The sequence below is a fragment of the Platichthys flesus genome, chromosome 23, assembly GCF_949316205.1.
Source record: "Platichthys flesus chromosome 23, fPlaFle2.1, whole genome shotgun sequence".
NCBI classification, from domain to species: domain Eukaryota; kingdom Metazoa; phylum Chordata; class Actinopteri; order Pleuronectiformes; family Pleuronectidae; genus Platichthys; species Platichthys flesus.
In genome coordinates, this window is record NC_084967.1 from 11,139,245 (window position 1) to 11,167,160 (window position 27,916).

General features: G+C 41.3%; 1 protein-coding gene across 4 annotated transcripts in view; it reads left to right on the forward strand.

Annotated features, from left to right (window-relative positions):
* cacna1c (calcium channel, voltage-dependent, L type, alpha 1C subunit) overlaps positions 1-26,998 on the forward strand; it is a 168,259-nt gene extending 141,261 nt beyond the window's left edge. The window contains exons 32-51 of one of the 4 annotated variants that reach the window (XM_062382327.1): positions 332-415; positions 6,454-6,636; positions 9,564-9,701; positions 10,998-11,063; positions 11,456-11,547; positions 12,365-12,527; positions 12,768-12,895; positions 13,015-13,111; positions 13,349-13,451; positions 13,602-13,703; positions 13,874-14,001; positions 14,175-14,309; positions 15,107-15,471; positions 17,737-17,865; positions 17,967-18,094; positions 18,238-18,335; positions 18,448-18,544; positions 18,780-18,888; positions 18,978-19,146; positions 19,242-26,998. In XM_062382327.1, the coding sequence (XP_062238311.1) occupies positions 332-415; positions 6,454-6,636; positions 9,564-9,701; positions 10,998-11,063; positions 11,456-11,547; positions 12,365-12,527; positions 12,768-12,895; positions 13,015-13,111; positions 13,349-13,451; positions 13,602-13,703; positions 13,874-14,001; positions 14,175-14,309; positions 15,107-15,471; positions 17,737-17,865; positions 17,967-18,094; positions 18,238-18,335; positions 18,448-18,544; positions 18,780-18,888; positions 18,978-19,146; positions 19,242-19,766 (3,039 nt within the window). In that variant the 3' untranslated portion in view covers positions 19,767-26,998. Of the gene's footprint in view, positions 1-331; positions 416-1,270; positions 1,355-6,453; positions 6,637-9,563; positions 9,702-10,997; positions 11,064-11,455; positions 11,548-12,364; positions 12,528-12,767; positions 12,896-13,014; positions 13,112-13,348; positions 13,452-13,601; positions 13,704-13,873; positions 14,002-14,174; positions 14,310-15,106; positions 15,472-17,736; positions 17,866-17,966; positions 18,095-18,237; positions 18,336-18,447; positions 18,545-18,779; positions 18,889-18,977; positions 19,147-19,241 lie in introns of all 4 variants that reach the window. The other 3 variants (XM_062382328.1, XM_062382329.1, XM_062382330.1) reach the window with 3 other exon arrangements.
* The last annotated feature ends 918 nt before the right edge of the window (positions 26,999-27,916 follow it).

The window sequence follows — 27,916 nt, forward strand, 5'->3', positions numbered from 1 at the left end:
CATTAATCACAACCGCAGCAGTGCAGATCATCCCCAGATGCAGGCAGAAGACATAAATAATTACTATCTGTAACACCATCGCTAATAGAGCAGGAACTTCACCGCCCTCGATGAACATATACTGCAAAGCAAATAAGTTGATTCTGTTCATGAGAATTCAAACTTCATGTCGGTTTATCGAGCGTAGATGATGTGTTTTTTTCTGTATCATCAGTTTACTGTAAGACCTCATGCTACCTTGATAAGGCTGCGAAGTGGCAGCAGATGTTGTTTTCCTTCTAACCTACCTTTCCTACCCTCCTCCTCCTCCTGCTCACCTCATCCTGTGTAGGGGTACTTTAGTGATCCCTGGAATGTGTTTGATTTCCTCATCGTAATTGGCAGCATAATAGACGTCATTCTCAGTGAGATCAACGTAAGTATGATGCCCACTTTCTCTCTCCTTGTTTCTCCTCCTCTCTCTCTGTCTTGTGCCCCCTTACTTCTTCTGTATCTTTATTTTCCGTCAACTCTTCTGTCGTTTGTCGTGCTGTCTTTTCCCCTCCACCTCTCTCTCTCTCTCTTTCTCTTCTTTGTCTGCCTTCTCTTTCCCTCCTTCTACCTCCTCCCTCTTCTCTTCCTACTCCCTTAAATCCAAGATGGCCGATGCCACTCAGGGGACCCCCCCCCCAGCCGCAAAGGTTCCTCAACAAGAACAATCTCCTTCATGGGTTTGGTTTTGAAACAGTAGAGTCATTAGAGGCAGGGTTTAGGGTTGCGTCGTTCTTACAATACCTCTAATGTTGTTGGGTTCTTCTTTTTCTTTTATTTACTTTTTGTCAGACTCTGACATGTCCTCAGGTTTGATTCCCTAACTAACTGAACTAACTCACTGACCAATCACAACTAGCCTCACACGCCTTTTCTTTTTTTAACTGCAGCAGCGGGCGTTTTTTTGGTTGTGATTTTGTTGCAATTTGTTCTTTACTGTTGTTCATGTTGTTGACATTTTCCTCAAGCATGACTGATCGCTGCTGCTGCTCCTCCTCCTCCTCTGCTGTCCATCTCTTCCAGACTGCAACTTCTTTTATTTTATTTTTGCCGTTTAATTTTGTTGATTCTCTCCCTTTTCTCCTCCGAGTAAAAACTCCAGTGCCCATGTATATATATAATGTTTTTTATCTTATTTTTCTCCTCTCTCCTTTAATTTCCGTTCTATCCATTTTTATAAATGTCTTATGTTCTGTTCTTTTTTTTCTGTTGTTTTTCTGTTCTGTCCACCCCTACGCAGCATTATTTTGTTGATGCATGGAACACATTTGATGCCTTGATAGTTGTGGGTAGCATTGTTGACATAGCGATCACTGAGGTTAACGTAAGTAGTCCAACTCCCTCCCTCCCTTCCTGCCTGCCCGCTCTGCCATTCCCACACACACAAACAGACCGAGAGCCGATACCCATCTCGCATGCTTTCAAATGATTAGGAAACTTTAGCAGCACAACATTTGAACTTAATAGATGGCTGAATAAGTCTTGCAGTGAAAAGCAGCCAGATGTCCAACAATCAAAACAGAGCGCTGTGTCCTCTGAAGAGTTTGTGAACTTTTATTCATGCGTAAATTTAAATTCTGTAGATGTGTTACCCTTCACATTGAGCATCATATGAAAAGTATAAATAAGCAGCAGAGGCAGCAAACACAATTTTCGCTCGCCTGTACCTTGCGACCCGTGTGATAAAGCTGTAAACCTTTCCTTTCTTTCTTTAGTAGTTTTTTAGTTTTTAGTTTTTGGAATATTTGAAGCTGCCAGAGATGGGTATCCACGCTCCGGTCTGCTGAGCATCAATAGCATCAGAAACAATTGCATTTGTATATAGAACCTATTGCATTGTCTCGGCACTTGGGTTTGTTTTCCACATTGGGTCCATTTGATCCATTCCAATGCATGATGGAGACAATATAGCATGACAGATAAAAAGGTGGTATATCCAGGCCTGCATGACTCTATTATATATGCATTTCTATAACATTAGATTAACTAGAAAGAAAAAAGGAATACAGATGCTCCTTTTTAAAGACGGGTGTTTTGACCCTATGGTCATGGAACTCTCAATTCATAAATCACCGCGGAAACTTTAAATACAAATGAGAAAAATACAATTTACTCTTGCAGTTGTTTTTTTTATCCAATAGTAGCAAGGTGCATACATGCGGAACAATTTGATCTATAAATGAATTTACTCAGGACCCATGAAATTTATGTAAATGTATGTATGAATTCATTTATTATCGACAAGGAGGCTCTATGGTCAATAGTGGGGCTGAATAAGAATGAATATCCCAAACACAAGTCAAATGTTGAGAGTCTGTCGTATTTACACGTCAGGGATTAATTGGTGTTTTATTCATGTGATATTTAAAGTGCTCTTTGGCAGGAGAATAGTCTGAGAACCGTGCGAACCTGCAGAGTGGCTGCACAGAATGCCTCTTTAGAAAACGATGATCACAGTGGCCAAAGAGCTGAATGTCACATAAAGAATATTCTTCATTCTGTGAAGGAGGTTATTGTTGGAAAGTACATTATTTATTAACATCACATGCCTCATATGCAAAAACCTAACCAAACGAGAATGATCCTTTGGAGGAATAGTTTAAATACACGTTATTTCCTTTTGCCTTGTCTTAGTTGCTTATTCTATAAATATGCAAAAAGAGGGGGCACAGTTAGACTAGCTCTGTTGAAACCTAAAAAAGTCACCCACCAGCACCTGTAAGGGCACAATCACATATGTGCGAAAGCAGGCAGATCTTGCAGGTCAAAGTTTACAGAAGTTGAACTCCACAACGAGGATTTGCTTCGCCACAGGATACCCCCTTGCTCACACAGATTGGAAGTGAACTGCTGGCAAATTGTGTTAGGCAAGGCTTAATTTAACCAGAGGACTTGAGAGCCTGCAACATTTTCTTTCTAAATATCAGCAAGGGTGAGAATAATTTTATTTTGTCAAGTATAAGAGCCAGAAAACTAAACAGGTTTTAAGATCTAACTGAATTCCCCTCACACCCTCAACTGTAAGCAGGATGCTGTTTTGGTTAGAGGACATGCTGCAAAGAGAAAGGATGTGCACAGAGGTAAACCGGTGTGTTCCCCGTAGAGGAGTGCAGGGTGTTTTACCTTAGGCAGCACTGGCCATACATACAAATAAGGCTAGTGTATCCCAGGGGAGTGTGAACGTGGCACTTGTTTCCATGCCTTTAGAAAGGAATCCATTTGACCCAATAGGAAGCTGACAAATCTGTGTACAAACAACCCTCTGCTTTACTCACTTAACTGGGATATGATATGTTTTATTCAGTTTCTCTATCTTGTTATAGCAGGAATTTAATTTCGGGAGAGTCACAAATGGCTAAAAAGATCCTGTTTTTGCCTTGCCTTGCCTTGCCCATCTAGAAGTAAAGTATGATTGTGTATAAAGAGAAAAGAACATAAAGGTACTAAATATGTTCTATAAAAGGTTTCGGGTTTGGAAAAGAATGAATTTGAGATGTAACATTTCTGTAATTAGTTAGAAATAATTAGTTAATTTATGCTAAGGTTCTTTTGGCCAGAGATATACACCTTTGTCATCTATACAAGTCACTGATGTTACACACTTTGTTTTGATTGATTGATTTGCAGTTCTTTCTGAATGATTCACGGTTTATCTTTGCACCTCTAACCTAAAGGCATGCACCAGGTCTTGTTTTTTCCTTCTTTGGTGGTTTTTAATGGGAGATGATATGCCTCAAACTACCTTTTTTTTTTGTTTTTCGTTTTTTTAAAGAAACCCTCCGCACTTTAATCCCATGAGAAGAACTTTTGACTGTTTTTTGAACTGGGACCCTGTCACTTAAAAATTTTCAATTTCTGTCTGGCACTGCATCTCATCAGGCACTGAAGTGAATGCTTTTTTAACCTATTGAGCAATGCCATTGGAGACTAATGGCCGCAGTTTGCCAACAACCAGCTCTCTGTCGATGCATTCATACGTGCACAGTGAGGTGCAGCAGCAGGCTAGCTTTTAGAATGTCTTTAAATGGATAAAACATCTAATTTGAGTGCACCTGCTTTGCGGCTCCGTCGGGTGCCTGTTGACTTAGATTAGTGCATTTTTTTGAGGTCATCGAAACAGGATCCAGGGTCTCTACTTCACCCCAGAAACCTGCGGGTGCTTCTTAAACCTCGTATGGTTTCTTTTTACGTGTTTTGGTTCTGGTTTGAGTAGAAGTAGTGTGACTGGATTGGTAGTGGTTTGCTCTGAGCAGTGTCTTGCAGATGATGCCAGTATGGACTGCATTTATTTATCCTTTTCTTTCTCTTATCTTTGGAATGCCTCTTCTCCTCCTCTCTATCTCTCTCAGTCTCTTTCTGAGCTTTTTCCACTTGAGTTCCGTTTTCTGTTCTGGATGTTTACCTTTCTATCTCTCTGTCGTCTTTCTCATTGGTTTGTGGTGCCGCTTGTTCACCTGAAATGCAAGCTGGGTAACATGGGTCCCATAAGCCCAAAAAGGTCAACTCATCATCGGCTATATATTCAAACAATGAAAGAAAACATAGTTTGTTGTTTGTTTTTCATCCTAGTACTCTATGAATTCAGTGAAAATTAACTTTACTGTATGTTGTAGTATTACAACATACCTACTATAACACATCTATAGTAAAAATTAGGAGCAGAAATGTGTATAAACAAAAAACCCATGTTACCTACTGAACTGACTGAACTGATGAAGCTTGTGCTTGAAAAGATTCTGTGCAATGTGAGAAAACAGTTAACTTTCAGTTTAATGTACATAAATCCAGTGAGGAACTCACATCTGTACACTGTTCAGCCTGAAAGGACGACTGCATATTTATTTACAGATTACAGACTTTTATTTTCTTTGTCCACACACAGGCACTCCAGGACTACAAGTTCACTGTAGTCCCTGAAATTAGTTTTGTGTCATTAGTTATGACAAATATAATAATGAGGAATAGTTTCATTGAATCTGATTCTGATTCTAGGCTTTGATTTGACTTTGAAGCTGAAGCAAATTCAGATTTAACCTTTGGTTGAATTAAACCAGTCGGCCCTTTGTGTTATTCAAACACACATGTACGAAAAAGACGCACATTCTCACATATTTTTTACTTTTAACTTCGTCTATACGCAGGTAGTATCATGGCCATCTTCCTTCCTTCCTTTCTTCCTTCCCTCCTGCATATCTTTCCACCCCTTCACACCACAATGCACCTTACTTCCATGTCGGACTTTTACACACATACAGTGGAGTCCGAGCCTGAGACCACTTACCCAATGTCCAAAATTACTGTATGTGACCATAAATTATGTGTATGGCCCTGTTATAATTACTTTAAATGCCTATTTCTCTCCATCCTTCCTTTCTTTCATCCTTCGTTCCAACTTTTCTCTGGTTTATTCTCACCCTCTGAAAAACCTTCCTTTGCTCATTTGTTCTGCTTTTCTTTATTTCCTACTTCTTTCATTTTTTCTGATATTCTTTCCCTTTCTCTCTTGTTTTCTTTCTTTATTCATTTCATGCTAAGGTATTTTAACAGGGCCAATATCGAAGCAGAATAAAATAGCTCCTGAGTCATAGATTGAACTTAACTTGTTGATCTACCACTCAGCTGTCTAAAATGTTGCAGTAGCAGGGCTGAACAGTAGGTGTCTCCCTACAGTATGTTATCTTTGTGCTGCTTGGTGTTATTTAAATACCTGTTGGCTCTGATTTCCAAAAATCATCTCTGTCATTAGTGGAAATGACTGAGATGATCTTATTCTGATGTCTTTTTGACCTGAATGTAAAACGAGGTCAAATAACAGGCTAAATAACACCCTGTCTTTGTAGGCATTGTCCTTTAATACATTTGGTAAATATAGTCCTCATTAAAGTAAAGCTGCAGCAACTTGTCACCACACTGTTGCTTCAGCTGGCAGAAAGAAAAACAGATAGCTACAGAAGCGCCATTCTGTCCCCCACCACACATCCATGAGTTCAGACAATATAGGAACTGTATATACATTTTTCACATGGACAGGTACACAGTCAACCTTTTCCCCGTGTGTGGCTGCCCCAAACCATCAATCATTATTTTGGCCCTCAAGGCGAGGGGCAGAAATGTCCCCAATATCCCTCCACGTTTCAGTCTTCAATTGATTCAGTCCGATGTGGCCCTCACAGAGGAAGAGGCCAGTCGCTATCTGCAGCAATATCTCAGAGAAATCTCCCACATGGTCGAGATGAAATTGTGTTTTTCACCTCTCCACCCTGTGATGACTGATCAGAGACTGAACCCTCACCAGCCTGGTGGTTTTTGTAGCAAAGTACACACACACACACACACATGCACACACATTCACGGTGACACACACACACATACTTCACAGCAAGGCGCTGCTCTGGTGCTGATCTTTGTTGCCTTTCCTTAAAGCCAGCTGACTCCTCCTCGTCCTCGTCCTCCTCCTCTTCGTCCTCCTCCTCCTCTTCCTCCTCTCACCCCCCTGTGGTAAGGCCAATGGTACGCTCCGACGGTAACCTCGCCCGTCTCCCCACCTCTTCCAGCATCCCTCCATCCCTCCATCCTTCCACCCCTCCTCCTGCTACGCCGTACATGGTACGATCCAGAACTTTTGGCTTCTCGTTCATGCTGTTGTCTTCTCTCTGTCGCTGCTGCTCTCATCGTCTGCAGCATGTCCAGAGAAATCTTTATATAGCTGTTGTCTGTACTTTGTACATGTTGATATATATATGTTTGTTTGTACAGTGAAGGACACTGTACTGTGTTGTCGAAGTATACCTGGAGTCTTATGACTTTTCCTTGAGTGGCTATTATGTTTGCCTTGGCGCCCACTGCCCCCCACCTCCCCATGGCTTGTAATTTGCTCCCTCTTCCCTCATGGGTCTGGTTTCTTTAATGCTTCGTCGTCGGTGCAAGCCATCACGGTCACGCTACCACGCTGCCTCTCTTTCCTCCACTTGCCTTCCATCTATCTGTCAGTATGTCTGTCTATCTATCTATCTGTCTATCTATCTATCTATCTATCTATCTATCTATCTATCTATCTATCTATCTATCTATCTATCTATCTATCTATCTATCTATCTATCTATCTATCTATCTATCTATCTATCTATCTATCTATCTATCTATCTATCTATCTATCTATCTATCTATCTATCTATCTATCTATCTATCTATCTATCTATCTATCTATCTATCTATCTATCTAGCTAGCTATCTATCTATCTATCTATCTATCTATCTATCTATCTAGCTATCTATCTATGTGTCTATCTATCTGTCTATATATCCTTATCTGTCAATCTATCTATGTCTATCGGTCAAACTATCTTTGTCTATCTGTCTCTGATTATGTCTATTTGTTTGCATATCTCTGAATGATTCAAACTATTCTTCACCTTTCTTTCTCTCTCTTACTCTCTGTTACACTTACTGTCACTGTACCTCTCCTGCTCACTGCCCTCACTCTCTCAATGGTGCACTGGCGCCCACTGTGGTCCAGTTGTGATATTACTTGCAGTAACAAAAATTTGATTTCCACTCCTCAGAGCTGCGTATCATTTTCTGCACATCTGTCTGTGGATTTTTTGGGACAATTCATGTCTTGAGTTACTCGTCAACACTTAAGCAGAATAAATTTGCAGACAGTCCTTCAACCATATCATCCCAATATTTTAGAAAATTTCCAGAAAACATTTAAAGAAAGGAGATATCTGTTGAAAAGTAAAATGTGATATCTGTTATCCCAAACTGCAGTAAGATGTGTGGAGAATGGCAGCTTCTCTTGAGGAGCACTTTGTTTAATCACTGGGATTAGTATTAAGAATTGATGGCTTCTTGGAAAAACACAAACGGCAAAACAGATTCATGGGTGAGCATAGGTTGATGTTGTGTCTTTGTGGTCACATTTAATAATTACAGACAAGACTGACAAGACAAGATTGTACTACTTATACTAGATTGTATGTGGTGGAGACTATTTTCTGTATAAAGTCTTTTTTGACTTATTCTGTTACATTTACTGATTATTTTGTACGTGCAGGAGCTGGTTAATTCTAGGTGTCATCTGATTCTTCTGCTGTTTGTGTGGTAATTATAAATAATATGCCAGGTCCAGAGCTGATGTATTAATTGAATGATGCTTAACGCAGATCTTTTGTCCTAGAGAATGAGGAGCAGCAGCATAAATAAATAAATCTGTATTAGAATAGCACTCACCAAGATGACTGAATATTTCATTATGGAGTTACTTCCAGTGGATGACTGCTGGGACAATAGACTGTTAGAAAGCTACAGTGTGTTTCAAGCCTGAACTCAAGAACTTTTCTAAGGCACAATTTGAATTAAGGAATCCCAATAATCGATTTTTTTAAATACCCAGAGAAGCAAAATAATCGTGGCAAGTTTCTCTGCACATTGAAAACATGCTGGTGTTTTTTTTTACATGGTAGTGGCAGCATTAGGCAGAAATATTCTTATCCTACCTGGAAGTCATGCGTGGATTATTCCTCCTGTTGGCCAGTTGCTTTGTGCCAATTAGCCTGCCTGCATGATTTATTGAAACATTATTCTGCATGCAGGCTGGAATTTCTGCTCTGTATCTGTTGTGAATAGTTATTAGGGATTTATTGAGCTTACCTTCATCAATGGAAGTCTCTGCGGCCCAGTCTCAGTTAGATTTTTATACTATACAGGTGACGAATAACCAAATAGCTCCGCTCAGATTTTCCTCAGGGGTTCATAAAGTGTTTTAATGCTTGTAAAACAAATGTCACTGCGACACTACATTTACTGGTAATAGGATATAGAAATAACAACCATCTTTCTTCTCACTGATTATGACAAGAATGAGGTGAGGCAGGGGGAACAGTGGCGTGCTGGAATTTTAAGAACTATCTAGGCGTTGTTTTTCTCAGTTTTGATGTTTCAGATAGCGTCCTTTAAAAAACAGCTAATGTGATTGCTGTCAAGTACGTTGACTTGTCTGCCTGCATAGTTAGACGTGTTCAGTTTAGCGGAAGTAGATGTTTTTCAGGAAGCTGACAGCCGGTCTCTTTGTTGCCTTAGTGATTTTTCCATGAAGCCACAAAAATGAGCATGATTGCCCGATTCTCTCCCAGATCTCTTTTGTCAGTTGATTTTGATGGGATTTTGTAGGACGCATATTTCCATTTATTAACTGAGTGTGTATGTGTGTGTGCGTGTGTGTATGTGTGTGTCATGTATATTTACATCCACATGTATGTGTGGGTGGATATATGCATACAAATGTTTGTGTGTCTGCATATCTGTGTATGTCTGTATGTGAAAATCATGTATGCCTGTCTGAATGATTGTGTGTGTGTGCGTCTGTGTGTGCGTTTTGTGTGTGCGTGTGTGTGTGTGCGTGTGTATGTATGTGCGTCCGTGTGTGTGTGTGTTTGTTGGTGTGTGTTTGTTTCCCTCCCTTTCCTATCTGCATGTTTCCCCATGCGTCCTTGTGTTTTTCCAAAAACAAAAACACCAAACCCCACCAAAAGGGACTGCAGAACTCTGAAGAGAACGCCAGGATCTCCATCACCTTCTTCCGGCTGTTCCGCGTCATGAGGCTGGTGAAGCTGCTGTCTCGTGGGGAAGGGATTCGGACCCTGCTGTGGACCTTCATCAAATCCTTCCAAGTGAGGGGAGAACCGGACACAACATGCTAGGGCAGGGGATTGGGTTAGCACAGGACAGAGAAGGCAGAGGAAAAAGTGGGGCTTTAAACTCTAATGTGACCCTGAATGGTGCCCGTCTTTGGTCAACAAAAAAAAATTATGATTTTTGGATCTAAGAGCAATTAAAATAGAATAAGCTTGTTTAATTATTATAAATATAAATCTTTGTCAGATATCCTTGTTCTGGTGAAAATCAAGCCTGGTGGAGTCTCACAAGCCACATTTCCTTTCCTCGCCTGATCCCTCCTCGTCTCCACCTCCTGTTTGTTTAGAAAGTCAGTGGGATGGGACACAAGAGTGTGTTTCCAGTTTACCCACAGTATCATCGGCAAGAGGGGGAAGAAAGAGGGAAGGGGTGAGGTAATGGAGAGGTGGTTTAAGAGTCTCGCTGTGGAGGTAGGGAGGGATGTAGGGACAAGAAGAAGGGAAACAGGCAGGAACTCAAAAAACGTAACCAGCGAGCTTTTTTGCTCCTCTTTACTCAACTTCCTCTCTCTTCTCATCTTCCTCCATATCTTCTTCTTCTACCCTTCTTACCTTCGACTAACCTCTAAGAGCTCACCATTCCCTGTAGGCGGGTAAATTAGTAGATGAGTTTAAAGGAGCACTCCACCAAAAATGAAATCATTTGATAGTGAGTTATGGGGACATGAAAATAATCTGTTCTCTCTCTTGTGTTAGATAAGATGGGCCACTTCATGGCATCGTGCAGTCAAATTAAGAAAAACACTGGCGATTCAGCAACAACCACACTCATGGTGTTCAGTTTGAAATGAGCAGTGGTCATGAACATGCTACTGTACTTAACACCAACAGAAACCGAAAATCTAAACCTATTAGTTTTTGCACAAGTGTCATGTTTTGGCCCAGCTCTCCCAGGCACAAGGGTTAATGTTAGCCAGGAGCTCAGTTTCCACACCGCTGGTCGGGTGTGTAAATACCTGTTCTGAGCATGTTTGGTGTATGCACCATACATAGGGGCTGGCCTCCTGACTAAACTCAGAGAGCAGTTTGTATTTTGCTGAGGTTTTTCACTCCTAAGTCAGATGATTTGCCCTGGATTGTTTTTGGTGTTGTGCCACACAGGACTGCAGATCAGTTCACTTTCATATCATCAACTACCAAAACTATATATTCACATTCACATTCTTAGGTTAATTTGATTTGTGCGATGTGAATGAAAGTGAATGAGCTCCAGCCTTTGGGCATGATATTACTGAAGACAATGTGCCACTAATATGTCTCTCTTCTCTTCAGGCTCTGCCATACGTAGCTCTGCTTATAGTGATGCTATTCTTCATATACGCTGTCATCGGCATGCAGGTAAGCAGTTGACTTTTCCCCTCTTTTCCCCTCCCTCTGTCTTGTTTTCTTCTCTCTCCATCTCTCTTTTAGCAAAGCCCTCGTCCTGTGTCTGTCCTCCTGGAGTCTTGTCACCCAGAGTTCCTGTTCAGTCACAACGTCCTTCTCTCCTTCAACTTTCTCCCCACTCGTGCAACCGTGTTACTGTCTGTCTTTGTCTCTCGACTTCCTGTCTCTTGTCTGTTCTTCTCTCTTCAACAAGCTGTTGTATGGTTTATGTCATTGATGATGCGTGGGAGACACTGTGATTTGATTTGCCGGGGACAGCTGGCCTCTAACTCTGATTGACTTCCTCTTTTCAACGCTGACATCCTATGCTGTGTGCTGTGACTACTTACCTCCCTCCTGTACAGATGTTTGGTAAGATAGCGCTGCGGGACCACACGCAGATCAACAGGAACAACAATTTCCAGACGTTCCCTCAGGCAGTGTTGCTGCTGTTCAGGTGAGGAAGATTGCTACACTCATCATCACAATGTGCTTTTTGGGCCTAATTTTCTACTTCCCATTTCTCTTAATGAGTAACTGTGATTTAAAGGGAACAAGTCCTGCTTTCTGTGCAGCATTCATTTCTATAATTCCACTTATCTTCAATCTTTCTTATTGATCTCCTGTTGATCTGTTGATTCTGTATTTTACATATGCGCCTATCACTGACATTTTATGACAGCAGTGGGTTAATTTAACACCAGGATATCTGTAAATGTTAAGATGTAACTTCAGTTACAAGCCGATGTTAGTGCCAAGGTTCCAGCTGGTTAAAGCTTATATTCAGATACTTTGAAACCTCATATTTATTATGCTTAAGAGGAACTCAGTCATTCAATCAAATTTATAAGGCAGTTTTTAATATATTAGAGTATTCAGATTGGCAGACAGCTTTTATCTGCAAAACAAATACAAAATATATTTATGTATGTAAATTGTGTATGTCAGGATAATTGAATGCTGTAATAATTGTATCTATGTTTATGTCTCCCTCTTTTTGTTCTTGCTCTTGTATATGTGTATATGTGTGTGTCTGTGTATTATATGCTTCTATGGACACATGCACACATCCCTGTGTCTGTACGTGGTAATGCATAAATGCACATGTGACTACTGGTGCACTTTTGCCCATATGTGCACATCTATGCATGTTTTGTGCCTCTATATGTTTCTTTGGTGTATTTATCTCTGCGTGTCTTTGCATGCATATTTTTGGTGCGTGTGCATATTTGTGTTTGTGTGCCTGTGTGTATGTGCACGTATCTGTCTGTCAGATGTGCAACTGGTGAGGCGTGGCAGGAGATCATGCTGGCGTGCTCGCCCAATCGGCCATGTGAGAAGGGATCGACCAATGAGAACAGCTCACCATACGAGGACTGTGGCAGCCAGTTTGCCATCATTTACTTTGTCAGCTTCTACATGCTCTGTGCCTTCCTGGTGAGAAGAGAGACCGATTAAGAAAGATTTAAAATGCACCTGTTGTAAGCAGTAAATAAAAGATTATTAAATAAATAATAATAAGAACATGTCAAACTGTCTTTAAGGAGAATTAACGGTTTCACTTTCATATATACATTTAAGAGATTTTAGAGAAGTTCACTGTATAAAGAAACAGACAATCTGGAATTGATTACATATTGATATTATAGATTCTGACTGACTCCTGATTCTCCACAGATCATCAACCTGTTTGTGGCTGTCATCATGGACAACTTTGACTACCTGACACGTGATTGGTCGATCCTGGGGCCGCATCATCTTGACGAGTTCAAGAGGATCTGGGCTGAATATGACCCAGAAGCCAAGTAAGTTCATTATGACAATTTGACTGAACCCGCCTTGACTGTTCATCAGAATAATGATCCTTTGATCAGCGGAGGTTGTGGAGAGAGTATCTCTCATGTGATGTCTGTTCTGAATTCAGGGGGAGGATAAAGCATCTTGATGTGGTGACTCTGCTCCGGAGAATACAGCCCCCCCTCGGCTTTGGAAAGCTTTGTCCCCACAGAGTTGCCTGCAAGGTAAACACAAGCACAGACCCAGAAATTCTTAAACAGGGCCTCAGAGAGCTTTTATATTCACATATTCAGAACATCTTAAGGCAGAATTAAATCTGATGGCTATGAATAATAGATATATAGAGAACCTGTTGGCGTATTGTCAGCTCATATCATTTTCCCCAATGACTTATTGTCAATAACTAACCAGTGATCTGTGGGTAACCGTTTGTTTTTGTGTGTGTGTTCTTTCTCTCATAGCGTCTAGTGTCAATGAACATGCCTCTGAACAGCGATGGAACAGTAATGTTCAATGCCACATTGTTTGCCCTGGTCAGAACCGCACTCAGGATTAAGACGGATGGTAACAGACACACATGAACACTGTAATATAAACACAATCCTGGTAATTCTCAGTGTATAAACAATACACTGTCCCATAGGCTGTGTGTTATTGTTGTGTGCTACTGGGGAGATCTTTCTTTGAACATTCACTATGTTCATGTGTGTGCAGGTAACCTGGAGCAGGCCAATGAGGAACTGAGGGCAATAGTGAAGAAGATCTGGAAGAGAACCAGCATGAAGCTCTTAGATCAAGTAGTGCCCCCTGCTGGTGGTATGTATACCCTGCAATACAGGTTCATACTTACATTCATAAATATCTAGCAATGAGGTCATATTTTGAAAAGCAGGACATTTTCAAAAATCATTACACTACATGCTGTGATTTAATTTACTGTCCTCACAAATACTTGCTCATCATTATAATATATTTATTTCTTGCAGACGATGAGGTAACAGTCGGGAAGTTCTACGCAACCTTCCTCATCCAGGAATATTTCCGCAAGTTTAAGAAAAGGAAAGAACAAGGGCTGGTGGCCAAGGTGGCTCCGAAAACTGCCCTCTCTCTGCAGGTACACACACAGAAACTGTCATTGCTTTTGACCATAAATCTCTATATATGTGTTTTATTTTTTTGTAAGAGCAGATGCCTAGTTTCAGGGTTTTGACAGCGAAATAAACATGTCGGTCTCTGTGTTATTGCAAGATAAGTGCAACGCTTTGTGGTGATTGTGTTTATTTTTAGGCGGGCCTGCGGACGTTGCACGATATTGGTCCAGAGATTCGGAGGGCCATCTCTGGAGACCTGACTGTGGAGGAGGAGATGGATAAAGGCCTGAAGGAGCCTGTGTCGGCTGCATCTGAGGACGATATCTTCAGGGTAAAGGTTGGATACACACACCCTCACTCACTCTCCAGAGAGAGAAAGAGAGAGCGAGATGATTACCGCCCAGCTTCAGGCCGTATTACCGCTCCATGCACATACATATACATGCTCGCATGTGCTCAGATAATCAAAACATGTTTTTAATAAGCCTCATATTCCACCACATAGCATGGCTGCCAATCACTGCAGATACTGGAGTACACCTTTGGGCTTTATCTGAAAGAATGACAACGAAATATAACACACAATTATAATACAACAAATGATTAAGCACTGGAATTGCTACAAACACACATATTGTCTTCTACTTCGTTGCTGAGAGGTAAGCTGAGGTAAGCTAGTTAACAGCTTTCCATTTCACTATCACTGCTACATTCATATGCTCATGTTTGGTTCGCTGAAATATTTTGTTTACATTTTGGACCAAAACAAACAGGAATGAGCTGTTTGAGATAATTTTTAAGGAATTGTTAACAGAATAGGAAATAGCAAACTTCTCTGATACCTAGTTAATATAAACCAATGTTACACCAATATTTAGTTGCAAATTTTTATATTGTAATAAATATATTAATAAAATGTCTGCATTGCAAATAATTGGTTTATAACAAAGATTTGAATTTTTATGACAGCTGAGTAAATTGTTGCTGCTAGCAGTGAAGGTGACTGTAGGAATTTTGACTGTGTTTGAGTGCAGTAGGATATGAAGAAATTTAGACTCAATTTAACTCTCTCTTCTATTTTCTACTCTTTTCTTTGTTGTCTTTTCCCTCTCTCCTCTCGTTCCACAGCGAACGGGTGGGCTGTTCGGCAACCATGTCAACTACTACAACCAGAGTGATGGCCGTGTGTCCTTCCCACAGTCCTTCACTACCCAGCGTCCCTTGCACATCAGCCAGAAGGGCTCACCTTGCGAAGGTGATAGCCCGTCCCATGAGAAGCTCATGGACTCGACCACTTTCACTCCGTCCTCTTACTCCTCGTCAGGCTCAAACGCCAACATCAACAACGCCAACAACACAGGCATGGTCGTAGTTCCAACTGAGGGAGTCAGTCGATTCCCGAGCCCGACTATAAGCACTGTTGACGGACACACAGGACAGCCCCTCACCCCCATCCTGCTGCCAAGATCTGCGTGGTGCTTTCCTCCAAAGAGGTGAGTGCTGACCAGACAGCAGGTCACATCTGGGCCTTTTTTTTTATGTGAATCTGGAATTGAGGAATTGTTCTGTTTCTTTCATCTCCTGACCATTACAGATATTTAGCCAGCCAGCTAACACAATAAACAACACAACATTTCACTTTGGACATATTTGGTTCTTCTATTTCCTTCACTTTCTTTCTCCTCCCTTCTCTCTTTTTCTGTCTTTTGTTTCTGGTGGCAAGCAGGACGTGTTTTTATGACAACCTCATGCGGTATGTTGCCAGGGGACAGAGAGAGAGAGAGAGAGAGAGAGTGTGTGTGTGCGGGTGCGTGTGTGTGTGCGTGTGTGTGTGCACGTGTGTGTGCCTGTGATAGTTCCCTAAGTGAGTGTAAAAAGGTTACTCTATAAAATGGCATATCTCTCAGGGTGTTGCTAAGCACCACATATGCTTTAGTTGCTATCCAGGCTACATGCTGCTACGATACAATCTGCTAGCGAGCCATAGAAAGTCTGTTTGGTGCATCGTGACCAAACCCTTCCTATCGGGGGCTCCAACGCTTTACTGTTTTTTTAAGGCAGGTCTGGGTTAGACACATGTCAGCTCATTGTCCCCATCTCTGAAGAGTTGGTTTTCCATATGGAGACATCTGAAAGCTTGTATTTATTTTGAGTTTAAATACAATACATTATATTGCAAAAATTGCTGAATATGTTGTGTACAATAGCTCACTACCGCTCACAGAGGACATTGGACTGAGGTAAGTATTTTGCGCCAGTAGAAGCAGGGACCTGTTTATCATCTTGGTCCCAGAACCAGCTATCTTGACGACGAATGTTGTGATCAATAGTTTTGCCGATAAGGAAACTCTTTATGGCAGCCCCCTGTCAAAAAAAATCTATCTAATGGGTAGTTGAAATGTCCTGACTACATATGCTGATTTTGGAGCTTGATTTTCTGCATCCCCCTCAGGACAAGCTTGACACGGCATAATACTAATTTGGATATATATCGTATCAGACTTAAAACTTAAGTTTTGTTCACAAATTGTCTTTACTCATGTCAGATCTGCCAGCTAAGCATGAGGATCCACTAAGCAGTACATCTATATATAAGTTCTCAACAGGCAAAGCAAAGTACACGCTTTCAGATGCTCTATATCTTCGCATTAGCTTTATTTAGCTCCAGGAAAACCTCCAACTAGCTGCCAAGGGGAAGAGCTTCATCAAATTCATCCAGAACGGTTTGAATCGAGTTCTGATCAAATGCTGTTCTAACCCAGGGTTTGCTGTGGAGCCTTGACATTGCTATGGATTAAAGGGACATCTTGACATTTAGAAACTTGATTACTCTTCACCAGGCAGTTCTTAGGAGATGTGTATGTGCTCGTAACAGAAAAAAAACAAAAGAACCAAAGATAAGCTGTTTTTGTAAATGTTCAACATTAAAAATAATGAGTAATGCCAACTGCATGCTGAGCAGTGTGTTGTGGCGTGATGCTGTATTCAGGAAGCTGACAGGTTGTAGCTTTGAAAAAAACATCTGGTGAAGAAGAACATTTTTTAAATTCAAATGTCAGAATGTCCAGCTTTAGTCTGGAGTATGACGTAGATGAAGGGTGACATGACATCTTTGGAAATCAAAGAGAATAAAGCCTCATACAGATTATATGCAGAGTTTAGATTGAGCTTTCAGATTTCAGCAATTAAAAACCAGTACAGGAACAGAGTTAAGCTTTCTGCTAAAAACATTTTTTCCTGGACAATGCCAGCATTTTGTCTACTTCATTAAAGATAAGTGTAAAAGACAGAATCTGATTGAAGGACTTTATTGGACAACAGCAAAAAAAGAACATAATATATAAGCCAATAGCATTAGCTGCTATAAACTATTGTCCTGTTCTGTCCTAATCTTTGTTTCGGAAAGATGTCAGTCATGCTGTCAGTTTATCATATTCCAGGTTTCGCCTCTGATGCTTTTTTACCATTTTGCTTAAATGAAATAGTTGTAATTTCCACCTGCTTCTCCTCCTTTTCCTCTAGTCTTTTTATTCTCCTTCATCCTCTTTCCTTTTCCAACATGCAGTACTTAAGCCTCAGTTTCAGTCTCTCCTCGTAAGCTCCTGAGTTTGTTTTTTTTTTGCTAATCGGCTGCTTCTTTTTTTCTATGTGTTTGTCCACATACGTCTGCCTCTGTGTCTACCTGTTTTACTGTCCGTGTTTGTGTTCATTTTGTGTGTTTGTTTGCTTTTTTTGGTCGTGTGCTTGGTCGTTTGCAGCTCGGACTCAAGTGACAGCCATCTGCCAATCCTACGGAGAGGGGAGGATTCCACGGAGGAGACGTATGATGAGAGCTACGTGGACGACATGGAGTACCACGAGGATGACCACTCGCTCTCTTCTGACATGTACTATTCACTAACTCCCAAAAATGGTTTATCACATGACAGTCCAGATCGACACGCTTCTACGATTAACTCCTCTTGGTGAATGTGTGTACTCACATCAGGCTCGTGTATCATGATGAAACATGTAAGCAGTTGACTCCCATGGAGGAAGGAGAGGAGGTAGAGGACAGAAGAGGAGGAGGAGGGTGGCAGTCTCCCAGGAGAGTCTTCCTCTGCCCCACTTCACTGGGTAAGTTGACACACACACACACACATATGTAACAATCCTTCCTAAAAAAACATGTTGGTACAATCTGTCTGTACATATGAATAGAGTGCCATTATTTAAAAGTGTCATACTGTGTATTTGCATATTTGTGGTGTGGGTATCAGGGCGAAGATCGTCCTTCCATCTGGAGTGTCTCAGGAGACAGTCAAGGCCAGACGTCTCCCAGAAGACAGCTGTGCCCTTACACCTCGTACATCATCAGGTAGAATACATCCCACATAATAAAGTCAAAAACACAATTAGAAGCACATGAGCAGGTTGTAAATACAGCACGCTCTGTCCTCCTCCTCCTCCTCCTCTTCCTCTTCCTCCAGGCGCTGGCAGTTGCAGGGTTGAGTCCTCTGTTAAGAAGGAGTCACTCACCCACCCTCTTCAGCCGGCTGTGCTCCACGCCTCCAGCCAGTCCCACAGGTATTCTGCTGCCTGGTCACACATCGGAGGCCAAAAATCAGTTTTTCCAGTGCTGGCAAAAATGTTGCATTTCATTTCCAAAGCAACGCATACATTTACTGAATGAGAGAAAACAAATCCTGAATTGTGTATTTTTTTAAGGCACGTTTTCCTTGTCGTGCTGCAGCTTTGTCATTGCACTTGTTTAAAGAGGTTTCTTCTCTTAATGTTGTGTCTCTTATCCTTGTTTTTCTAGCCCATGGCAGTGATGCCTCCTACCAGCGAGTGCCCTCTCTGAGGCTAGAGGGCACAAACTCCCATGAAAAGCTCAATACCAGCTTACCCTCTGTCAACTGTGGGCCCTGGTACGGCTAAGTACTTAAAAATAACTGCGACAAGTGAACGATACGATAAACACGATAATGTTTTGACAAAACAAATGTGTTGCCCCCAGGTACAGTGACAGTAATGGGAACAGCCGAGGGCCTAGTCCCAGTCTCACCCCCAGCGGGTCAATGTCCAATCAAAGAGCACCTCGGCCGGTGTCACTCACAGTGCCCTCGCTACTGGGAAAAGACTACAGCTCACTGTCTCATGGCAGCGCAGGCAGTCTGGTGGAGGCGGTGAGTGTTTGTGTATGTGTGTGCAGGACGGATTACTTTCTAATAAAAAAGATACAGTACTTTTATCTCATTTTCTCATTTTCTTCTTCCTCAAGGTGCTAATATCAGAGGGTTTGGGTCATTTCGCTCAGGACCCGTCGTTCATCGAGGCAACCAAAGCCGAGTTGGCTGATGCCTGTGACATGACCATCGAGGAGATGGAGCACGCCGCCAACAACATTCTCAACGGCAACAACACTACCACCACCATCACCACCACCACAAACGTCACATCCAGCACCTCCTCTAACTCCCAGAACAGCCCTAATGGCAACCTCCTCCCCTTCCACACAGAAGCAGCATCAATGCACAGGGACCGAGTGGGCAGCTTGAGTCCAAGCGAAGGCGGGGGAGAGGCAGGAGGGAGCCGAAGCTCCGTCCATGAGCCGTCCTCTATGGAGGAACGGCAGGAGCTGCTAGCAGGGGGGAGAGGACAGGAGGAGGAAGAGGAGGAGGAGGAGGAAGAGGCAGGGGAGAGGGAGGAGGGGCACCACAGAGCCTCAGATGTAATTGGAGAAACGCGGCAGAGGAACAGCGGGCTGTTGGAGGATGAGGATATGGAGTGTGTGACGAGTTTGTAGGAGTCAGCTCGTCGGATTCGATCAGCCAACTGGCCCCTCTGACATCATCAGAGACTGACGCTTGTCAGTGCTGGGTAACAGCGCCGCGGCTGGCTCTGTCTGTCCCCACCCCCCACACACCCACACACACACTGTCTGCCTCTCTGCGAGACGTGACTGCTCTGGACAATGGCCGCCAGTGACGCAACTTTAAACACCTGGTTACAACTTTGTTGGTTTATATGAGTTTTGTATGTGCGTGAATGTTTGTAGTAAAGTTTACCACACTATACTCTATACTATCTGACTGTATGCTTGTGTGGTCTATGATTTTCTCTATTTGTACATGTACGTGTGTGTGTGTGTACTCACCACACATGTTTGAGTGTGTCTCTAAAGTGCCTCACAGTTTTATCATGTCCTCAAAGAGCGATGAGCAGGAAAGTAGAGACGAGTAAAGAAGTGGAAGGAAAGTAGGATGAAGGAGACAACAGAGGCAGGAAGTCATTTTATAGATTTCCTGCGGTCGATATCGCGGGTTTATGGATTTCATTTCCTATGCCTACTTTGGTGTTGTGTTATTGTTGTTTGCCTGGCCGCCATGAAGCCTGGTGGGGGACAGCAGACCAGCTTGTGGGGGGGTCAGTTAAGGATTAAAATCTGACTGCACCCACTTGAGGTCAAAGGTCAACTCCTCTTTCTTAGTTCACTGATGATGAAGCGCTGTATTGAGTAAAACAGGGGCAGGGAAACCCCTGTTTGAAATGTCATTTCTCCTCCTCTCCCAAAGCTAAGGAACCATGGAGCACAGCCCTGCCAGCCTGTGGATGGGATTAAAGTGACACACCACCCTCAGCCAAAGGGGGGAAGGATTTGAGGGATGGACCAACAGCCACCGCTGATCAAAGGGGCAACAGGCAGAGAGAGACACTCTCTGGCCAACAGGAAGCCGCCCAGCTCTTTTTTCCACTGATCAGTTATCGAGAGACAAACTCACCTCGTCAGTCGCCGAGTTCGGGCTTTGTCTCCTCTGCCGCGTTTCCCTCGGTTGGCCATGACCTCTTCCTGTCCCAAACCGGAATGGGAGGAGCATTTGGTGGCCAAGCAGAGACAGCAAGCCCTCTTTTCTGCCTCATACCTCGCCATTCCTCACACTTCCCTCTCTCCTTCCTCCCTCCTCTTTGGTTGTTCAACCATCCCTGCCGCCTCCATCTCTGGGTTTTTGCTTTTTCAGCCCTTGGGGAGGCGTGTGTGTGTGTGTGCGTCAACAGAGATGGTGGAGAAGAGAATGGGAGTGACCAATTTGAAAGAACACAGACTAGCGGGCATTGGTCCACACAGGATCTGTCTGCCAATCAACTTCACTTCCTTCTCCGAGACCCTCCTCTTCCTCCTAGAGTGGAATCCTATTGGATTTGCTGCCACACTCGCTCTCTACAGACCACGCCCACTATGTATTTAACAGTTCAATATTGTGCAAAACTGGCTAGCCATGACTATTTTGTTTTATATTCATGATGTTATTGGTTTAATTTATCCTTGATTTGTTTGCACAATCTGGGTGCTGGTCTTATAAATGTATTTTTTGCTTGGTTTATTTTAGGAGAATTTTTAAGAGGTTTTAAGTATCGAAGCAGGGCGTAGAGTTTGCGTGCAAGTGCATAACTATATTTGTGTGTGTGTGGGTGTGTCTGAATTTTAGTACAGGATGTGTGGGTGCGTGTGCGAGTGTGCGAGATAGTGTGTATATCTAAAAGGGGGGTCATTCTCTCTATCCGTATGCACCTTTTACAGATTGTATCTATTTATTTATTTATTTTTCCCAGAAGAGAAAAAAACGTGTGCGAGGATAAGCGTGTGTGTGTCTGTGTGCGTGCGCCTGTGTTTGAGTGGTTACTAAGTATTCTAAAAAGCTGATTTTAAGCCTAGACACTAAATTAAGGTAGCATTACAAGTATGGTGTTTTGTGTGTTTGCGAGAATGTGTCTGTGTGTGTGTGTGTGATAATGGGCCTCCTTAACACAGGGTCACCATGGACAGGCATGCTTCCAAAGCTTTGTGATTTCGCTAGCACGTTTTTTTGCTTTTTAGCCAAGCTGCAGTCAGAAGCCACTCGACCTTTTTCCTTTTTTGTGTGTAACTGCTCATTACATCACGTTTCTTGTACATTTCTGTTTGGAGCTAGTTCAGCGTTTAAGGTCTCCAGCCAGGACAGGAGTTTACAGTGGTGATCGGCATTGCAGCTTGGAGGTGCGCCATTTTGGCAGTCGCTGCTTTTCCTCATCATGGACGGCCGCTCTGAACGGTAGAAGCACCAAATTCATACTGCCACAGCTGGGTGAATGACCTGAGGTGGGTTCCGCTGTAATCCGACAACAGTAATCACATGATTTCCTCATTTAATCATAGTTAAAGCTACAAATGAATTATTAGGGCTGGTGTACAGATGCTGCAAGACTTCTGAGTCACACCTCTTTGTCTGAGGTGTGTTCACATCACAAAACATTGTGACTTATTAGCGCTGTTGATTTGTATTTGTCTGTAGTGCAGTTTACTGGTAAAACTCATTACTGGGGAATTATAATACAAACAGGAGATTTACAGATAATTGATAATCGATTGGTTGATGGGATTCATTGTTGGATATCAATCAGAAAACTGTCGGAGGGAAGTGGCGTTGTGAAACATTTCCTTGTGTTTTTTTCTTTTTCTCTTGCCTTCTCGGTAGCATGCTGACATCTGTTGACTGACCTTTCTCTATTATAGCCTCTCCCTTGATTACAGTTTGTATTTAGCTTAATGGCCACAGTACGCCATAGATAATTATGGTAGTCAGGCCTCAGTAGATTACACACAGAACAGGTCTCCCTCCAGTATTATATCTCATTAAACCATTCCTGACGTCAGCTTCACAGCACCGTCACATTTATTATCAGTATTCAGATGATATCAAATCTGGAAAACCCCCACAATCTTGATGCAGAGTCGACGAAACAGAAGGATAGTATTAAAAATACCGTACCAGTGCAGATACATATATATATTTAGGTACAAAAGCAGAAATAGATGGTGTAAGAAAATCAAGGGTTTAGATTTTTTTTTTTTTATAAATGCATGTTGCCAAAGTCTTGGACAATTTAAGAAATCTATTCAATAAATTATCTCTTAATCCAGCCAATCCATTACCAGATACATTATCACGTGTTAGTTGTAACTTCACTTTTTTGTCAAGGTCTCACTGCTGAGCTCTCGTTCCTCCGCGTTAAGCAGAGCAGGTTTGTGGCAGGGAAGGGTTTGCATGAACACACAGCCATACACTGCATCCTGTGCCAGTAACGGACTCCTGACATTATTATGCAAATTAAATGTGAATTTTGAATGTTTTTTCAGTGGCAGTACTAAAGTGGCTGTGATCATATACGGCAAACCCTGAAGAACTCTGTGTCATCGAAGGAATACCTTCCCTGGCATTTAGTCTGTTGTTATTCTTTTTCACAACACTAGCTTCACAACACTATCTTAGCTCGCATCAGTTTGAGTATAAGCTGTTTATTTTCCTTATCAGACTTTTAGTCTAAAATCTAGCACGGCGGATTTGAGAACAGTAACGTGTTGATTCGTGTGCACGGCAGGATCTTGCTTCAGCGCTTAATCCGCAGAATCTCAATTTGTGCTTTGGTTTTTGTTCCTACACTTTGTTGCATCAGTTAAATAGTTAACCCTGACTTTAAAACACAACAGGGGTTCCTCCTCCAGAATCCTCCCCCAATTAGGGTCTAAATCCTCACTGATAGATGTCACCAGCGGGCAACTGCATTTTAAAGGACTTTGTCACTTTAAAGTTTGTATCCAAGCTGCTACTTTGGGCCCGAAATGTTTTCCTGCTTCTTATCAAACCATTTTATCATCCAGTGTAACAGCAGCCCTGAATGTTCGGATAAAGAAACCATGTGAGGAAGAACAGAGAACAACAGAGTCACTCTTAGTCCTGGTCATTTATTATCAAGGTTGCATAACAGATATTGTATTATTATCGTAGCCTTCAGATGAATTTATGGGTAATCACAAAAAAAACAATTTGTTCAGTGTCACATGAACATGAATGATGCATATATGCACTCAGAAACTAAATTCAGCGCCAACCTTTCGCTTTTATGTTCCTAATAAATTTTAATCTATACTTCATATTTTATTTGCTCAAAAGCTTTTTAGTTTCAAATGCGGATGAGAGAGCTTCAGAGGCCTGTGGTGCCCCTGTGTGGAATGGAGCAATACTGCATTTATTTTTGTTCTAAATAAGTTAGCATGAACTTTGAGGTGTTGTGTTGCAGTATAACGGTGTGAGTGGGTGTAATCCTCCATCCCACAAGATATGCAAAAACAATGCAATAACTATGACTGTATACAAGGTTCCCGAAGTATATATATATATATATATATATATATGTATACGTGTGAAAGTGGAAAACAAATCTATATCACGAAGATGTATTGTGTTCTGTTTGTTGAATTTTAAAGTAAACTCAGTGGTTTCCACGCCACAGAAACAACATACTTGAAATCAGGTACATTGCGGTGCAGTATAGTGAAGATGTATTTATTTATAGTTCTCCTGTGAGGGTGTCGAGTCTGTAGCTGCATAGAGAAAGGGACCTGGAACCCGTGTTTTTGCTTGTGGTCCAACATACAGCCAATGGAGACCCAGAGTGACAAGTCATTTAGTTTGAAGACTCTGAAACCAACTTCTCTGACTCAGAACTTATTGGCTTATCTCTTTCTCTTGTTTATTTCCAGTAACACGTAGTTTAAGCTTTGTCACTTTTGCATGAGGTTCACATTTCACATGCCGACATTAGAGTATTCCAGGTTTTGTCATAATTTGGTTTAAGCGTGTATCACTACACATTTCGACAGAGTAGCTATAGTGTACATACAGATACATGATGAAAGTCAGTATTTATTCTGTTAATTAGCACTTGACAGTGGACTGTAGTGGAGGATGGTGGTTTTGCATATCTTGTGTCTTATGGGCTCGTAGTTTATTTCCTGAATTGAATTCTGAATAGGACAGATCTCATGTTTATGACTGTTGAAATATGAAGGAAATGGCAAACTACATTATTTTTACTCTCCACTTTCGACAGCTGTCACTTTCTTTGCCTGTGTTATCATAGTCTTTGTCTTCAGTTCCTCCTCTCTCAGACCAGTGGCAATGAAATGGATCAAATGGCCCGTACATAGTAGTTCTTTGCTCAAATCCTTCAACATGGTGGACAAACACTTGGCACATACACACTTTATTGCTTTTTGGATGTATCCAGCACAGAGCGATGAATATTTAAACTAAACTGGAGCAGTGTACCAGTTCCATACTTCATGCTAAATCTAAGCAGGTCAGATAGACGTGGTGATTGTAAATGATAATTTCCTGTGAGAAAGAATCAGATCCAGCAAGTTCATGAGTAAAGATGAACCATTAATTGGTTTAAAATCAGTCAATAGAAACTAGTGTTTATCTACAATTAAGGAAACTGTTAAAATCTAAAGAATTTTAAACAAGAAGCCGGGGATCATGGGTAATATTTACAAGTCAGAGTAAGCCTTTGTTTGATCTATCACCAATCTCTCAAACAGAACCCAACAGAATTAATCCCCATGTGTGGCTGCAGAGGGCGCTGTTGCTCAGTAAAAGTTGCATAGTGCTCATTTCACACAGTTATGGCATAATTTCTTATTAGTATGAAATTATTAAGTTTGCTTATTTAATTTATGCCAACAGCAGAAATGTATTCTAAAAAAATTAGTGTTTAGATATGCTGGATACAATAAGCATGTAATATGGAATTGGAACACAGTTTGTTTCAAACAGCTGATATTTGGACTAACTAGCAGGAGAAGCACAGTGGAAACCAATAACACTCCAGTAAACCAGCGTGCACCGAACCACAGCTGGATCTTTCAGTTTTCAGTTCCAGCTGTGCTTTTAGAAGTCACACTGGTTCTTCTGTGTGGATCCCTGTTCCTGTGGTTCTCTGCCTGACCCTAGTTAGTTACTTCCCTCTGTATCAGGCTGATAAGCTCCAGCTGCATTTGCAGTCGCTCTCCATCTCCACCCAGAGCTCCGCTAAAACTACACCCTCGCAAATTGAACTCCTCCTCAAGTCAAAGCTGAGACGCAGAGTGAAAGCCTTCATGACAATCGATTGGTGGTTGATGACAATGGGAAGCAACGGGTGTAAGAATGTCATTGTAAGGGATCGAAGAAGGTTTGGTTTCCTCCTGTCTGGATTTCAGGGCCGTCTAAGATCTGACATGATGAGTTTCATATATATTCAAGTAATGTTTTACATGTGCATGGATATCTCCCCAAAAAAAGATTGGTCCTATGTGAATGATAATATATTTTGTCTCACCACTAGCCAATGATTGTATATTTTTATACAGCAAGATATATATGAATATATAATATTTAATCACCAGAATGTTATAGAGTTATGAAAAGGGCAAGACACATATTTGGGAATGTAATTAGTCAAATATTGGTTCTGAACATGGTCTGTAAAGAGAAACTTACTGAAGGTCGGAATGAATTTATTGAAGTCCAACTTTATTGACTATTTTTGACCAAAAAGAAGCAGCAGGTGATTAAGCTGTTATATTTACTGGAGAGGAAACATTGTATGTTTTAGCTGAAGGGAAATAATGAAGATGATCGGCTCTTAGGATGTTTCAAAGACTTGTTCCCCAGACGAGTTGGTTTAGTTTGATGTAGAAAGTCTGTTTTACAAGTTAACTTTGTAATACTCACTTTAACTTGTGCTCTGAGAGTAGACGTGGGATGAATCTGTTCTTTTCCCTAAACAAATATCAACATTTCACACCTTCTTTTGAATTTTAAGCAGCAGAGAGATCCAAAAATCCGACGTGTTCTTTTTCGTGTTTGTTTCGTGTTTTGTGAAATGGGCTGAAAGACGCTAAACCTGCCAGGAGCCTGTCAGCGCAGGTCCAAGTCTTGACGTTTTCATACTGTAGCACTGAGAGACCTGTCTCTCTTTCACTGGTCCTACAACAGAGAAATACACACACACATATATATACTGTTCACTTTTTCAAACATCTTGTTTAAGCTTTTAAAGACATTTAACCAAAAAATTCAACCTGTTAAGTACTAATCTCTCTGTCTCTCTCTCTCTCTCTCTCTCTCTCTCTCTCTATGCTTCTAACCATTAAAACCATGTAGCTTCTATTTTTTTCCAAGACAGGATAGAGACGGAGGACTTGAGCTGCATCGGATGCAGAGCAGGATGTAAACAAGTAGTTTTGCGCCTTGCAAACTTATTTGACGTTATCTTGGGATTATGAAGAACCACGAAGGATAAAAAAGTCTGATCTTCTTTCATCGTAGAGAAGAGCTGCTGTGTGCGATCATATGTTTTAACCATTTAAGAAGTATTTCAAGTTTCTTGTTCAACCTAAACTTTACACAGATGTGTGTTTTCAGGGACAGTGAGGCTGTCTTGTTCTCCTCGTGTGGATCTAACTGCCTTGCAGCAGATGTACGTTTATATTTTCTTGTAAACCGAAGTGTTTGTCGATCATCGTCTGATCCTGACAAAAATAATATTTTAAGAGGACTATTTTGAATATAGATTTATTTTTCTTTTATTCTAGGTAACAAATCAGCCTAGCCTGTTGTCATAGGATTTTAATTAATCGAATTATATCTTTTAAAAGAGAAAATATGAATTCCCTTTTCAGGAGAAACGAGAGAAAATCACCTCCTTCTATTGTACAGATTTTATTTTGATGTTAATGGTAATGAAAGCTTTGGGAACATGAGCAGAACGCGACAGAGGGTATATATTATTATTAAATACACATTTATATTGCAAGTATCTTCTATTTTAGATATTATACATATATATATACATATATAAGAACTATAAATTATAAGATATGAAATGATAGTTTGGAGATGGACTTGCAGAGGATCTAAAGAGCTGGTTTGAAGGTGCAATACTGTTGAATTTTTCAGTTTTAGACCCAGAGGAGAAATGTTTTCATTAATTTCACCATCAGCTTAATGTTTCCATGAGGTTTAGAAGCAATGTTACTGTTAAGTTTCCTTTATGTGAAGCTTTACCTTTGTCTGAGTGTTGCCAATGCAAAAA